The sequence below is a fragment of the Myotis lucifugus genome, unplaced genomic scaffold (assembly GCF_000147115.1).
Source record: "Myotis lucifugus unplaced genomic scaffold, Myoluc2.0 scaffold_2, whole genome shotgun sequence".
NCBI lineage: Eukaryota > Metazoa > Chordata > Mammalia > Chiroptera > Vespertilionidae > Myotis > Myotis lucifugus.
This window is the reverse complement of record NW_005871050.1, coordinates 27,815,890-27,828,875: the sequence shown is the minus strand read 5'-3', so window position 1 is coordinate 27,828,875 and position 12,986 is coordinate 27,815,890. Positions and strand designations below refer to the sequence as shown.

At 36.2% G+C, this 12,986-nt stretch overlaps 1 protein-coding gene across 2 annotated transcripts; it reads right to left on the bottom strand.

Annotated features, from left to right (window-relative positions):
* Nucleotides 1–5,599: 5,599 nt before the first annotated feature.
* PSMD10 (proteasome 26S subunit, non-ATPase 10) lies at nucleotides 5,600–12,984 on the bottom strand. Of its 2 annotated transcripts, none has more exons than XM_006082253.3 (5): nucleotides 12,771–12,984; nucleotides 10,257–10,355; nucleotides 9,003–9,149; nucleotides 8,742–8,908; nucleotides 5,600–6,543 (listed from the first exon to the last, which is right to left on the bottom strand). In XM_006082253.3, exons 1-5 carry the CDS (start codon nucleotides 12,882–12,884, stop codon nucleotides 6,390–6,392), a joined length of 681 nt encoding a protein of 226 aa, XP_006082315.1. In that variant the 5' UTR covers nucleotides 12,885–12,984; the 3' UTR covers nucleotides 5,600–6,389. The 2 variants fall into 2 exon arrangements, with proteins under 2 accessions (XP_006082315.1, XP_006082316.1); XM_006082254.3 differs by having other exon boundaries at nucleotides 8,821–8,908; nucleotides 12,771–12,956.
* Nucleotides 12,985–12,986: the final 2 nt, after the last annotated feature.

Below are 12,986 nucleotides of genomic sequence, written 5' to 3'. Positions count from 1 at the left end.
GGTTCCTGCCTTACCAGTAAAATGTACTTACAATTTTACTAACACATAAGCATAACTAATTATAAAAGCAAGTGATTTCTAATTCAGGTGAATAAACTGCACCTATTTCAAGTATACAGTTTGATGTGTTATGTTTTGACATCTGTATATACAACTAACACTTGTGTAGTATTTCATAAAATCTTATTTCTGTATTTTTAGCTACTCTTTGTTACATTCCATATGCACACATGACAAGGTGGCTTTAATTGGATTAAATATTATTTCTATGATTAGTTCAATGCTTCCCATTTTCATATTAACCACTAAGAAAAGAATTCACCATTACCATATCCCAGATTGGAAAAAAATCTTAAAAAATTCCAGAGAAGATTATTTAAAGGGTTCATATTAGTTGGTAAATAGCATTTAAAACTAGGTCTTAAAATTAATGCTTCATTTATCATATTAGATTTCCGAAGGAACCACCCTGTTATTCACTATCTGAGCATAGCAATTTTTTTTAAATAACCCAATTTTTAAATGCAAAGTAATGTACAGGCAAACAATTCCCAATACAATGTTCCTTTAGTGAATACAAAATGTTGATATCACGGGTGATGTACCATGTAGCTTTAAATGAGCTATTGTGCTATCACTATGTCTCATGCTATCTACTTTGGAAAGGCCAGTTTAGGAAACTGTTCTAAATTGACACTCAAAATCAATTTTAGATAATCTGAACTAATTTTTGAAATTGTTTTACTGTTGGGGTATTCCACATTAATAGAGATATCATTCTTGTATGTTAAATAGTAACTAAAATGCATTAATATCACCTCTTCACCAGTTAAAAAGCTCTTCCATTGATTATATTTCACCTACATCCCACCTTGAAGAAATTTACAGGTAGACTTTTTCATTTACATGATGAATCAGATTTTAAAGCTTATTTTAAGGTTCAATAAATAATATTCAAGAACATCTTATTTTAATGATCCTAAGGTAAATCTTCTATAAGAAACTTTACTGAAATTTACTTTATGTAGAATAAACTGCACCTGTTTAATATGTTGATGTTTGACATATGTATATACCCAGGAAACCACTAAAACCATCCAGAGCATTTCCATCATCCCAAAACATTTCCTATACCCCTTTGTGCAATCCCACCAACATCCTGGACCTAGACTACCAGTAATTTGTTTTCCATCATTTAGAGATTAACTTTGCCTTTTCTTGAACTTCATATAAATGGGATCATTCAGTAAGGAATTTTTTTGTGTCTGACTTCCTTCCAAGTTGAGTCCTTTTTTTAAAAAAAAATTTATATTTATTGTTGAAAGTATTACAGACATCCCTTCCTCTCCCAACCCTCATTGACCCTCTCCACCCCTTTTCTGCCTTCATCTCACTATTGTCTGTGTCCATGTGTTATGGATGTATGCATACAAGTTCATTGGTTGATCTCTTCCTATCCACCCTCCCTGCCTTCCCTTTGAAGGTCAACAGTCTGTTCATGCTTCTGGGTCTCTGGATCTATTTTTGTTTATCAGTTTATTTGATTCATTAGATTCTACATGAGTGAGATCATGTGATACTTATCTTTCTCTGGCTAGCTTATTTCACTTAGCATAATAAGCTCCAGGTCCCTCTATGCTGTCTCAAAGGGTAAGAGATCCTTCTTTTTTATAGCTGCATAGAATTCCATTGTGTAAATATACCACATCTTTTTTTCCCCACTCATCTACTGATGGGCACTTGGGCTGTTTCCAGATCTTAGCTACTGTAAATAACACTTATATGAACATAGAGGTGCATATATTCTTTCTGATTGGTGTTTCAGGCTTCTTAGGATATATTCCTAGAAGTGGGATCAGTGGGTCAAATGGCAGTTCCATTTTTAATTTTTTTGAGGAAATGCCATACTGTTTTTCATAGTGGCTGCACCAATCTGCATTCTCATCAGCAGTGTACTAGGGTTCCCTTTTGAATCCTTTTTAAATAAAGTAATGAAGATCTACTAGTCATATCCAGATTTTCACGTAGAGGATTTTCTTAAACTGTGGAGCCCTTTCTATATATATTCTAACTGTACAATAACTGAGACCCTAGGTTTTAAGATAGGTTGGCATTGAATTCACATTATACTTGTTCAGAGCCATGCAGAAAACAGAAAGCAAGCTGTAACTTATGTATTTTCTTTGATGTGTGTTAATATTAGCTAATCACATGGGTTTTTGAAGTAGCTATAATTACATTCAGGCTAAATATATTATGATATATGGTGTCTGATGTGTATAGGAATCAAAATGATGGACTTAAGAATGACCTTATATTTAGAGATTAAAAACTAAATATCAGCAGTATGAAAATTTCAACAATCAGAATGCCAAAGTAGGTGGAATTCACTTTTCTCTTCCACTTTAATGACAAAGGCAAATCACAAGAGACTGACATGTAATAGTCAACCACTACACCCCAACATTTCTGGTGGATCAGTGCCAAACAAGATGAAAGGCACTCTTGGTGATCTTACAGAACTCTGTCTTATTAGCACTGTTCTGTTCAAAATATTGAATAGTTGGATCAGTGGTTTTTAACCTTTTTTGAGGTCATGGATCACCTTGAGAACCTGCTAAAAACTCTGGACCCCTCTCTATAGAGAAATTCTTATACACAAAAAAATGTTATGTACAGTTTTAGATAAATTGCAGACAGCCTGAACCCAAGATTAAGAACTAATGACTTCGATAAAAATGTGGAAGGCACGCAATAAATCTATAGATGCTCTGCTCCTAGAGGGAATGACTATTATGCTGTATGAATCATGACAAAAATGATCTTGATAGCCAGGAAGCTGAGCTAAAAATAGCATAATCAATTTAACAAGACTGGAAGGAGAGGTCTGCATTTAAAAATAGAGTACATGTTGTCCATGCAGAAACCCTACCTGGGCAAGGTTGGAAAGTAGGTAATGTTAATCTGAAGTAGTATTTTTGGATCTCTCCTTTCAGTGCCCTTCCTGGCTTTATGGTGTCTTATTTTCCGGGATTCTCATGTGTCTTTTAGCTCAGTGACACACTCAGTTCTGCATTCCTCAGACAGGATTCATTGCTCAGGGCCCTTGCCACCCTTTCAAAAGGTAGACATTCTGTAACCTGTTTTTGTCCAGTGAACATAATCTTTCATCATCCAGTGATGTCATTCAGGTTGATAAGGACTTAGCTCTCTTAGGTGTATTTACCTTTAAACAGGGAACTCTGGAACACAGACAATTCCTTAATCCAGAGTCTAAGCAGTGGTATTTCAAGAATTGGAAAAATCCAGAGGGGAGTTATTTTTGGGAAAAGGAGACTTCTCAGTCCCTCCCAAGTCAAGCGACATGGGTTACAATCTACTTTACCATAAGGCCACCCTGGGTCAGTGTGACTTTTATCCCAGTCTCCTTAGCCTTCTGTTAGTATATCCATAATATACCATATATTTGTTTGCAATGAGTCCTGAGACCCTATAATATATATATATATATATATATATAAAATAGTAACATTTTCACTAAATCTTAACTTGGAAAGAAAATGGACTCATATGTTAAAAGAGCCTTACAATAAGTGAACATTTTTCTGCTTATCAGTGGCTCAGAAAATAAGTAATGGAATAGGTCATTACTTAAATATTCTGATTAAACTTTAACCAAATTATTTCAGCATCATTCTTATTCAGAGAAGGTACTACCTGATTTATTTTGCCATAGGTAGTTAAAGTTTAAGTGAGCAGTCCCAACCAAATTAAAAACCAGCCTTGGGCTTCTTAATCATTCACTTCTTACCACCCAAAAATATTTCCCCAAACTTCTCACTTCTCTCTGTTTCTGCATTTAGCAACTAGGATATGCTAAAGTCAACAGAAAAGCTTTTTGGCTGTAGGTCCCTATTCTCCCTAAATTCATCTTTTTATTTAGTCACCCATGGGATATTTCTTGAATGGCTACTATGAACCAGGTATTATGACTGGTGAGCAAATTCAGAGCTAGCTCTAGTACATATAAGGCTTTGCTATGTTGCCTAGCTGGCATGGCTCAGTGGTGGAGCATCGACCTATGAACCAGGAGGTCAGGGTTCAATGCCTGGTCAGGCATATGCCTGGGTTGTGGACTCAATCCCCAGGGAGCGGGGTGCAGGAGGCAGCTGATAGATGATTCTCTCATCATTGATGTGTCTATCTCTCTCTCCCTCTCCCTTTCTCTCAAATCAATAAAATATATACTTTAAAAAAAGGCTTTGCTATAACAAGTTCTTGCATATTATCAACAGTGGTGTGTTGACTCTAGGGGAAAAAGGCTGGATTTACACTGCAAATCATAGTGATCTGTAATGAAAAAGGACTAAACCATAGTAATGCTCGGCCTATAGCTAAGAAACAATGTAACTGCTTTTCTTTAATCCAAATCAACAGCTTTTCTACCTCTTCAATTGCCTGTGATCATTGTTTTGTGAGCACTTTCACACCCTTAGCAATCAGCACTCTTGATGGCCTCTTTGTTTTAAAATTGTGCTAATTGTACATTTTGTCATGCCATACTTGGTAGCCAGATCAGACACATGAACATCTCTATTATACTTGGCAATTATTTCTTTTTTAAGCTCTATCATTCTCACAACTTTTTTCACTTTGCTGCTATCATTAACCCAGGATGACTTACTGTATGTATTTAATAATACACAACAAAAAAACACAAAAATATTTACAGCACAAGTTTCTGAGATGTTAAATGAACAATGTGAGGTTTAGCAATAAATTGATACTCAGGCATTCTCTCTTTTGCCGCCTGAGGGATGTGTGTCTGTTCATACGGGTATCAGCATGAAAGGGTTGTAGGGTCAATAGCTGAAGTTTTGTTTGACAACCGAGACATTTTTTTCCCTTGAACAACTTAGTCCAGAAACAAATTGTTCAAGATGGGAGACATTCGAGAACCAGGGTTTGACTATATTTATGAAGAGTAACTTCCTTCAGTCCTAACAGGCTGTATTAGGTACAACTTTAATCATGCTAAATAATATTGGAAAGAAATTACTTCCCCTATCATCAATTCTATCCCTGGTATTCAATAAACAAAGTTTACTTCCACTAAGAATATGCTTTTCTGATTAATATTTATAAAGATCAGCACTCAAAAAACTTATGTAAAAAGGGTTTGCAAATTAACAACAGTTTGTGTTTACAAAAGTCATTTTAGCTACTGGTCATTAAGTCTATGACCCCAAATTAATGGAAGTTTGTGGGCTCACTTACTTTAAGCAATATTTGAAGCACAAAGTTCAAAATTAAAAAAATAATTTGAAGAGTCACTTGGAGGTCATTAGATTTTATGACTAGTAATCATTTAAGAGCATTTCCCTAAATTGAGATCAAGTTTACACTTACTAATTTCCTTTGGCTCCACATTTAATTAGCAATTCAGAAAATTACTGTTTCTTTAAAGATTTTGAAATGCCTCAGTTCAAGCTTCACTAATTTTATTAACTTTAGAGCTACCAAAAACTGAGAAATGTTTTTATGAAGGACTTTAAGGTTTTAGTGGGTATTTAACTGATTTGAAAGAAAAACTGCGAGATTGTCTCAACATTTTATTTTTTTAGTTTCTGAAATACAAATCAAAGTACATTTTTTGTAACAAAGCATGTTAACAAGCTTTACATTCTTTTCAATACAGGATGAGTTAATCTAGGTACTTAAAAACTTCCTTTTTAAAAACAGCATATTTTATGGAGGGAAACAGCTTATTAAAAAGATACATAGGTACAGGCTATCATTTTTTAATTATCTTAGTGCTTCTGAATACCAAACTTGGAATAACAGGCCCTCCAACTGAAAATTTGGTCCCCTAAAATATGTAAGTATTCCTCCCATAACAAAAATAAATTAAACGTACTGCTGGAAAAACAGCAATTTTTGGTATAAGCCTCTGAGTGAGCTTGCAAAACAAGTGAGGATGTGTTTCAACTCGACAGAAGGAACATTCTAGAATCCACCTTAAAACATTTGGCAGAACAAATGGCCTGAGGCTACTGAGGTTGTTTTGCCTCAGAGGGGGACAGAGAGTGCACAGGAGAGTGCTAAAGTCTCACAATAGTCACAGAATCACTTACTCAAAATTAACCAAAATTCTATATAGATTATACAACAACAGTAGAACAATTTCAACAGTTATTACATGCCTGGAAAGCAAATTGTAAACTCAGAACAAATATCTTAGCAGGAACAATATTCAAAATGTTTATAAGACTTTGAAGATGAAAAAAACTTCATCATTCATAGATGATGTCTTATGCACCAAGTACATTTGTTTCCAGGACACTGGGGACAACTACAAAACATACAAAGTAAAAATAAATCCAAGCTGTTTAACCTTCCACCATTCCCTTGAGTATTAAACCCAGACCACCTTTGGCCACTTGCAGGGGTGTCTTTTCTTCTTTATTCTCAATGTAAATACTTGCTCCATGGGACACCAGCAATTTTGCTTCTTCCACTCTCTCCTCATCACAGGCTAAGTGTCTGAAATTGAGGACCACAAAGACTGATAAATCACTACTACTTCTACATAATGCTAGGACTTGCTGATGGGTATTCCATAGCACATATTATTAGATAGTGTGATATTGGAAAGCTATTTAATCAGGAAAGCAAAATCAACTTGCATGGGGAAGAGTGTTTATAAGTTAAAATTTAGTGAAATAGCCTTACAATACCAGATCATAAATCATAATTCTGGTCCTAAGGCAATAAAAGAAGGGATCTAAATGCCAGCTTAAGAAACAACTTCCTTATTCTACTGAGATTATAAGTAATTTTCATCAAACACATGCAATCACATTCATGGTTGGAATTTAGAAAAGTCCCCATTCATAATCTGCTAAAAGGATTTTATATGGTTTATATTTTGGAAAAGCATTTTGAAAGAGTTTATCTCATTTGATCCTTATAACTACCTTGGAATTACTATTAACATTTTACAGTTGAACTTGTGATAGTAGTTAAAGTCCTTGCTTATGATGACATGACTGAGGAGTAATTGAAATAACTTTGTTGGGCATTTATAGTTTGCCAGGCAGGGTATTAGACACTTTACATGTGTCTCAGAGGTTTATTTTAGTTAAACCTCACAACAATCTACTGAGGAAGGAATTATTATCCTCATATTATAGATGAGGAAGTTAAGGCTCAGGAAGGTTAAGCAGCTACTCAAAGTTACTTAATATAAGTATTTAATATAGTTGGTAAGTGGCTGAGTTTGTAAATCCTAGGCTGTTCCCAGACCCTATACTGCCTGACTTCTAGATTTCTCCAGGCCACTGTGCCTTTCCTGTTATGGAGAAAAGAGCTATATACAAGTCTTTCTAAGTGGAATCTCTCAGAACTACAGAAAAGATTTTTAAAACTAAGAGTTAAGAAAACATTATTTTTTATAAGTTGGTTTAAAGTCAAATTAGAAAAGGTTGAGTCTCACTTTGGACTAAAAAGAAGACAACATTTCTGGTTCAAAAAAAAGTCACCATTCAATAAAGAAGAAGAAAAATGGACAAGAATGCAGAAAAAAATATCGAGGTAGATGATGGCTTCAGGCCATAAACATAAATCAGTTCCAAATGGGTTTGAGTTAAATGAAAAACAGTAACAATAAATCTCAGCTACAACCTATGGTACGATAAAATACAGGTGAATATTTAACTAATTTCAGGGTGAGGAAAGACTCCCTAGTCATGAGGGAAGATTAATAGGTTTGACTACATAGTGACTTCTGTTATTTTAAAAAATCATGAACAACATGAAAAGACAAACTGGAAAAATATTTTCAACTAACATGGCAGAAGGCATATTTTTACTATATCAAGTCAAAGGTACTTAAAAAACTCAGTAAATAAAAAAATTAATTCCCCAAAAGGAAATAAAAAGGGACACAAAGTTATAATTTATAAAAGAAATGACATTAGTTGTAGGCATTAAAAAATGTTTCTATTCACTGATAATAACAATGTATTTAATATAACTGGAAAGTGGCTGAATTTGTAAACTATGAAACACCATTTTTCATACAAAAAAGGATATTTTCAGTGTTGGTAAGTGGGTAATGGGCACTTTCAAACTGTTGTTGGGAAGGTACAATGATACTCCTCTGGAAGCAATTTAGCAACATAAAGCAATAATCTTAAAATATGTGTATTTGTTGACCCAGCAATTCTACTTCTAGGAGTGTATACTAAGGCAATAATCAGCAATATGGCCAAAAACTTTTACATATAGTTGGTCAATGTAGCATTATTTATAATAGTGGAAAACTCAAAAAACTTTAAATATACAGTAATATAGGAATGATTAAGTTATGAACATCCATAAAATTGAACTGTACATAGCCATTCAAACATGTTTTAAAAATACTTAATAACATTAGGTGAAAAGAACAATATATAAAATTACATGCACAGTATGATCTCAATGAAAAAAAAAAGTAAAATATGCAGTTGCATATAAAAGACTGGGTAGAAATACATAAAAATGTTAGTGGTTGATTCTGGGTGGCAAGATGATAGGCATTTTAAAAATTTTATCTTTATATTTTTGTGTACTTTCAAATGTTTTTGCCATAACATGCATTACATTTACAAGCACAATAAAAAAAAGGAAACGATATGTAAGAATTAGTGCAAGAGGGCTAATTTCAGGTAGAATACAAATGACTGCTACTTGTCACTTACAGAGGAGTGTTACCCTCAGTGTCTTGGATGTTTGTGGATGCTTTGTAGTACAGAAGGATATGAATCATCTTCAAGTTACCCTTGGCTGCCGCCCGGTGCATTGCTGTAGCCTCATAATGGTCCTTAGCATCTGGATTAGCCCCGCCTTCCAGTAACATGACAGCGATCTGGAAAGAAGGAGAAGAAAACTATGCAGAGATATATTTTTGTCTGCATAGAGGTTTAGAACTCAAAAGGAGTTGCCTAGGAATAAAACCCTACCTCATGCCTGTTTTTGGAAGCTGCATAATGTAGGGGAGTACAGCCATTTTGATTGACAGCATTCACTTGAGCACCTCTTCCCAGAAGGGCTTTTACAATCTCATCCCGGCCAGCAGAAGCGGCAATATGAAGAGGAGACCAACCAGCCTGTAAAAGAAGTGGCCCATACAAAACCAGGGGAGAAATGCACAGGGATTAACACTAACATTTAGGCAGGGTTTACAAAGAGCTGTGTGTGAATGGTTTAAAACAATAACATTCTTTCTTTAAGCACTGTAGAAAATTTGGAAAGCAGATGTACACAAAAGAACAACCACCCATAATCCCATACTATAGAGGTGATGACTAATTCTAATATATTTTCAAATTGGGATCATAGAATATCAAGTTCTATGTGAGCTGCATTTTCCACAATTTCCACTTATCTTTTTGTTGTGAGAATTTTTCTGTCATTCTTTAGAATCATAACTTTATTGGTTACATATTATTTTATCATATAGTCATACCTACACCATCCAACTATTCCTCTATTAAATTGTTATTTCTTTGCTAATATAAGTATTACTTCAGTTAGCATCTTTCAAAAGGAATCTTTGCCTACAAAAAAGTCTGCATCCTTATTATTCACAAATCTTATCCTAATACTAGAGGCTTGGTGCACGAATTTGTGCACGGGTGGAATCTGGCCAGTTCACCCCAATTAGGGCTGGCCGGCCAGGGGGAGGGGCTGCTGGAGGTTGGCTGGCTGGCCTCACCCCTGATCAGCGGGGTTGGGGGCGGCAATTGTGGGCGGGGCCGGCCAGGGGGAGGGGCCGAGGGAGGTTGTATGGCTGCAGTGCACATCATAGCGACCGGTCATTCCGGTGTTCCAGTCGTTTGGCTTTTATATATATAGATAACCAAAACCATTACATAAATATCTACATAACAAAAAAGATATCTAGGTCCTCATAATTTAGGCACTATTTACCCCCCAGAAATTTCCAACATAATAAAAATGGTCTGGAGTCTATTAGAGGTCACTGTAATAAACCTTGATCTGCATGTTTATCTTAAATTACAGGGTATTAGTAGCAAAACTAATAATTTAAAATAATGCAACCACTAGTCCTATGCTTGGTCACCAGAGCCATACTATAATTTCCTAGTAATAAAGGTTACAATTTTGTTTGTAAGCTTAATACTCAGGCTTCAGTAAACACAGTCTGGAGACTACAGATAACTGGGAATTTATCAACTCTGTCTAGTACTCACATCATCTTTATCATTCACTGGCACTCCAAGTTGCAGCAAGAATTCAACAATTTCTGTATGTCCCGCTGAGCACGCCCAATGCAATGCAGTTCTGCTATCCTACATGGGAAAGAGAGAAGCAATAAGATCAACTTGAAGAGAAATAGAAGAACTAAGTTAAGAAAGCAGAAAAAGGTAAGATTGGGCCCAGCAAATCTGTAGTTTGGAAACAAGAAGTGGAGATCACTGAATCCTCAGGAAGGTAACCTTAAACCATATTATTACTAATATAAGAGAGACCAAGGTTTTAGTAACATGGGGAGAAACTGATTTGAATGCTTGTAGCAGAAATAGAGCTTTAGCTGTTTACTATTTAATTATTTATGTACACTTTCACGTCAGACACTTTACTAGATGTACATATGTTTCATTTAATCCTCAAAATCCTGTACAGTGGATATTATCCCCATTTTACAGATGAAGAAACTAAGACTCCTCAGGGTAAGCAACTTATCCAAGGTCACACAGCTAGTAAATGGTGAAGGTGGGACACAAATTGCTGTCTGTCTGACTCCGAAATTTCTAGATTCTCTAGAAAGAACAAATGTATCTTGTGGAGAAGAAATGTTAATAGTTGAGATTATCTGCATATCCATCTAAAAACACACACCACACACAGAATTGGAGAACATTACTTTTCAAAAAAAAATAATAAGCCGGGAGTTAGTCATATTTCTCTAAGGGAATCCCTTTTTGCATTGACTGCTATATTTTTAGCCATATGTAAAAGAAAATGGTATTTTAAACTTTATAGCAAGAAGTTCCAACACATAAAAATAGAGAGAATATAATAGCAACCCATATGCCTATCACCTAGATTTAATATTTTGCCATATTTGCTTCATCAAATGTTTTCCTTGCTGGTTCTTTTAAAACAAATTCTAAATATCATAACTTTTCATCCCTAAGTACTTCAATATCTAAAAAACAAAGATACTTTCCTACATAGCTCTGAGACCGTTATTATACCTATTAAAATAAGCACTAACTCTAAAAAATTAACATTAACTCCTTTATAACATGTAATACCCAGTCTATATTCAATTGTCCCCCAAATGTCTTTTTTTGTTGTTGTTGTTAATCCTCACTCGAGGATATTTTTCCATTGATTTTTACAGAAAGTGGAAGAGAGAGGGAAAGACAGAGAAATATCAATGTGAGAGAAACACATCAGTTGGTTGCCTCCTGCACGCACCCTGACCAGGGCCAGGCCAGGGAGGAGCCTGCAACAGAGATATGTGCCCTTGACCAGAATCCCGGGACCCTTTGGTCTGCATGCCAATGCTCTATCTACTGAGCCAAACCGGCTAGGGCTCCCAAATGTCTTTTCAAAGTTGGCTTGTTTCAATCAGGATTCATACAAGGTCCACAAGTTGCATTTGGCTATGTTTCTTATGTCTCTTGATCTTGAATAGCTTCTCCCTTTTTATACCACTGACTTGAAAATGGTTGGAAGTATTATTTGACCTTAAATTAACTTTAAGTATTAAATATTGCCAGACCATATGAAGATAAATTAGGCAAAGGTAAAGCCATTTTCATGTTAAGCAATAAAGTAAAGTGCCAGGAAAAAAAGGTCTCCTGACTTCTAATTCTCTTCCCAAAGACACAAAAAGGAGATCTCTAAATATGTGACACTGTCTCACTAGTGCTTAGCGTGGTGCCTGTTAAATAGGAGGCAATCTATAAATACTGTTGGCTTACTAAGGGCACTGTGAATCTTGCTTGGGAACTCAGGGTGAATGCATGAGGGTTCTTTGAGCAGGAGGGCAGAATGAAACACTTCCCAAAGTCCATTCACTTTTGTTCTGCCTCTGCCTAGAATGCCCATTTCATCCTCCAAGGAAATCCCGCTCATCCTGCAAGGCCTCACAACCTTTGCAAAGCCTTTTCAATGACAACATTCGGCTTTGCTAAGGGAGATTAAAGCAGGTTCTCCCATTACATGTTCTGAAAGTTCTACGTAAACTTCTCTCTCGAGTTTTTAACTTCAATTTGTAATCGGACATTTGATTTGGGAGTACTTTATGCATGTCCGCTTCTTCCACTCCACTGTCTCCCCAACTCCAAGCAAACTGTCTAGCACTGAAGAGGCGTTCAGTTACTCGTGTTTCGTTGAATAAAATCACTTGTAAAGTAAAGGCACCCATATCTTTTTTTTAAAGCTTTCCTCCTCAAGGACTTCTCAAAAGATTGGGCCTTTCTGAGAAACACAGTAAACGTTCTAGAAATATCCAAAATTCAGGGAGCTAAGTACTGGGCTAAAAATAAAATAAAATAAAATAAATCTGAGGATTGCGGGACTAGTTCCAACCGCCCGATTCTGAGTCCTGAGGTGACCCAGGGTGAGGATGGGGCGACAGGGGCGGGGATCTGGCCCTCAAGAAATCTGCCTCCGCTCGGGCTGCGCCAGGCAGCCACGTTGGTCTCTACGTCATCGCTGCCGCCTGCGAGAAGGCCCCAGCGCTGCTTTACCTGGTCAGTTCTAGTAGCCAGGGATTTATCGGCCAGGATCTCCTCCTTCAACTCCTGCAGCTTTCCGCTGTAGGCCAGATTGCAGACCGTTAGGTTAGACACAAACCCCTCCATTTCGTTTTCCCAGGATCTCAGTGCAGCAGGACCTCACGTAGCCGCCTCCTCGTGCCAATCAAAAGAACTGACGGAGCTCCACCAATCACCGACCTTCCTCGT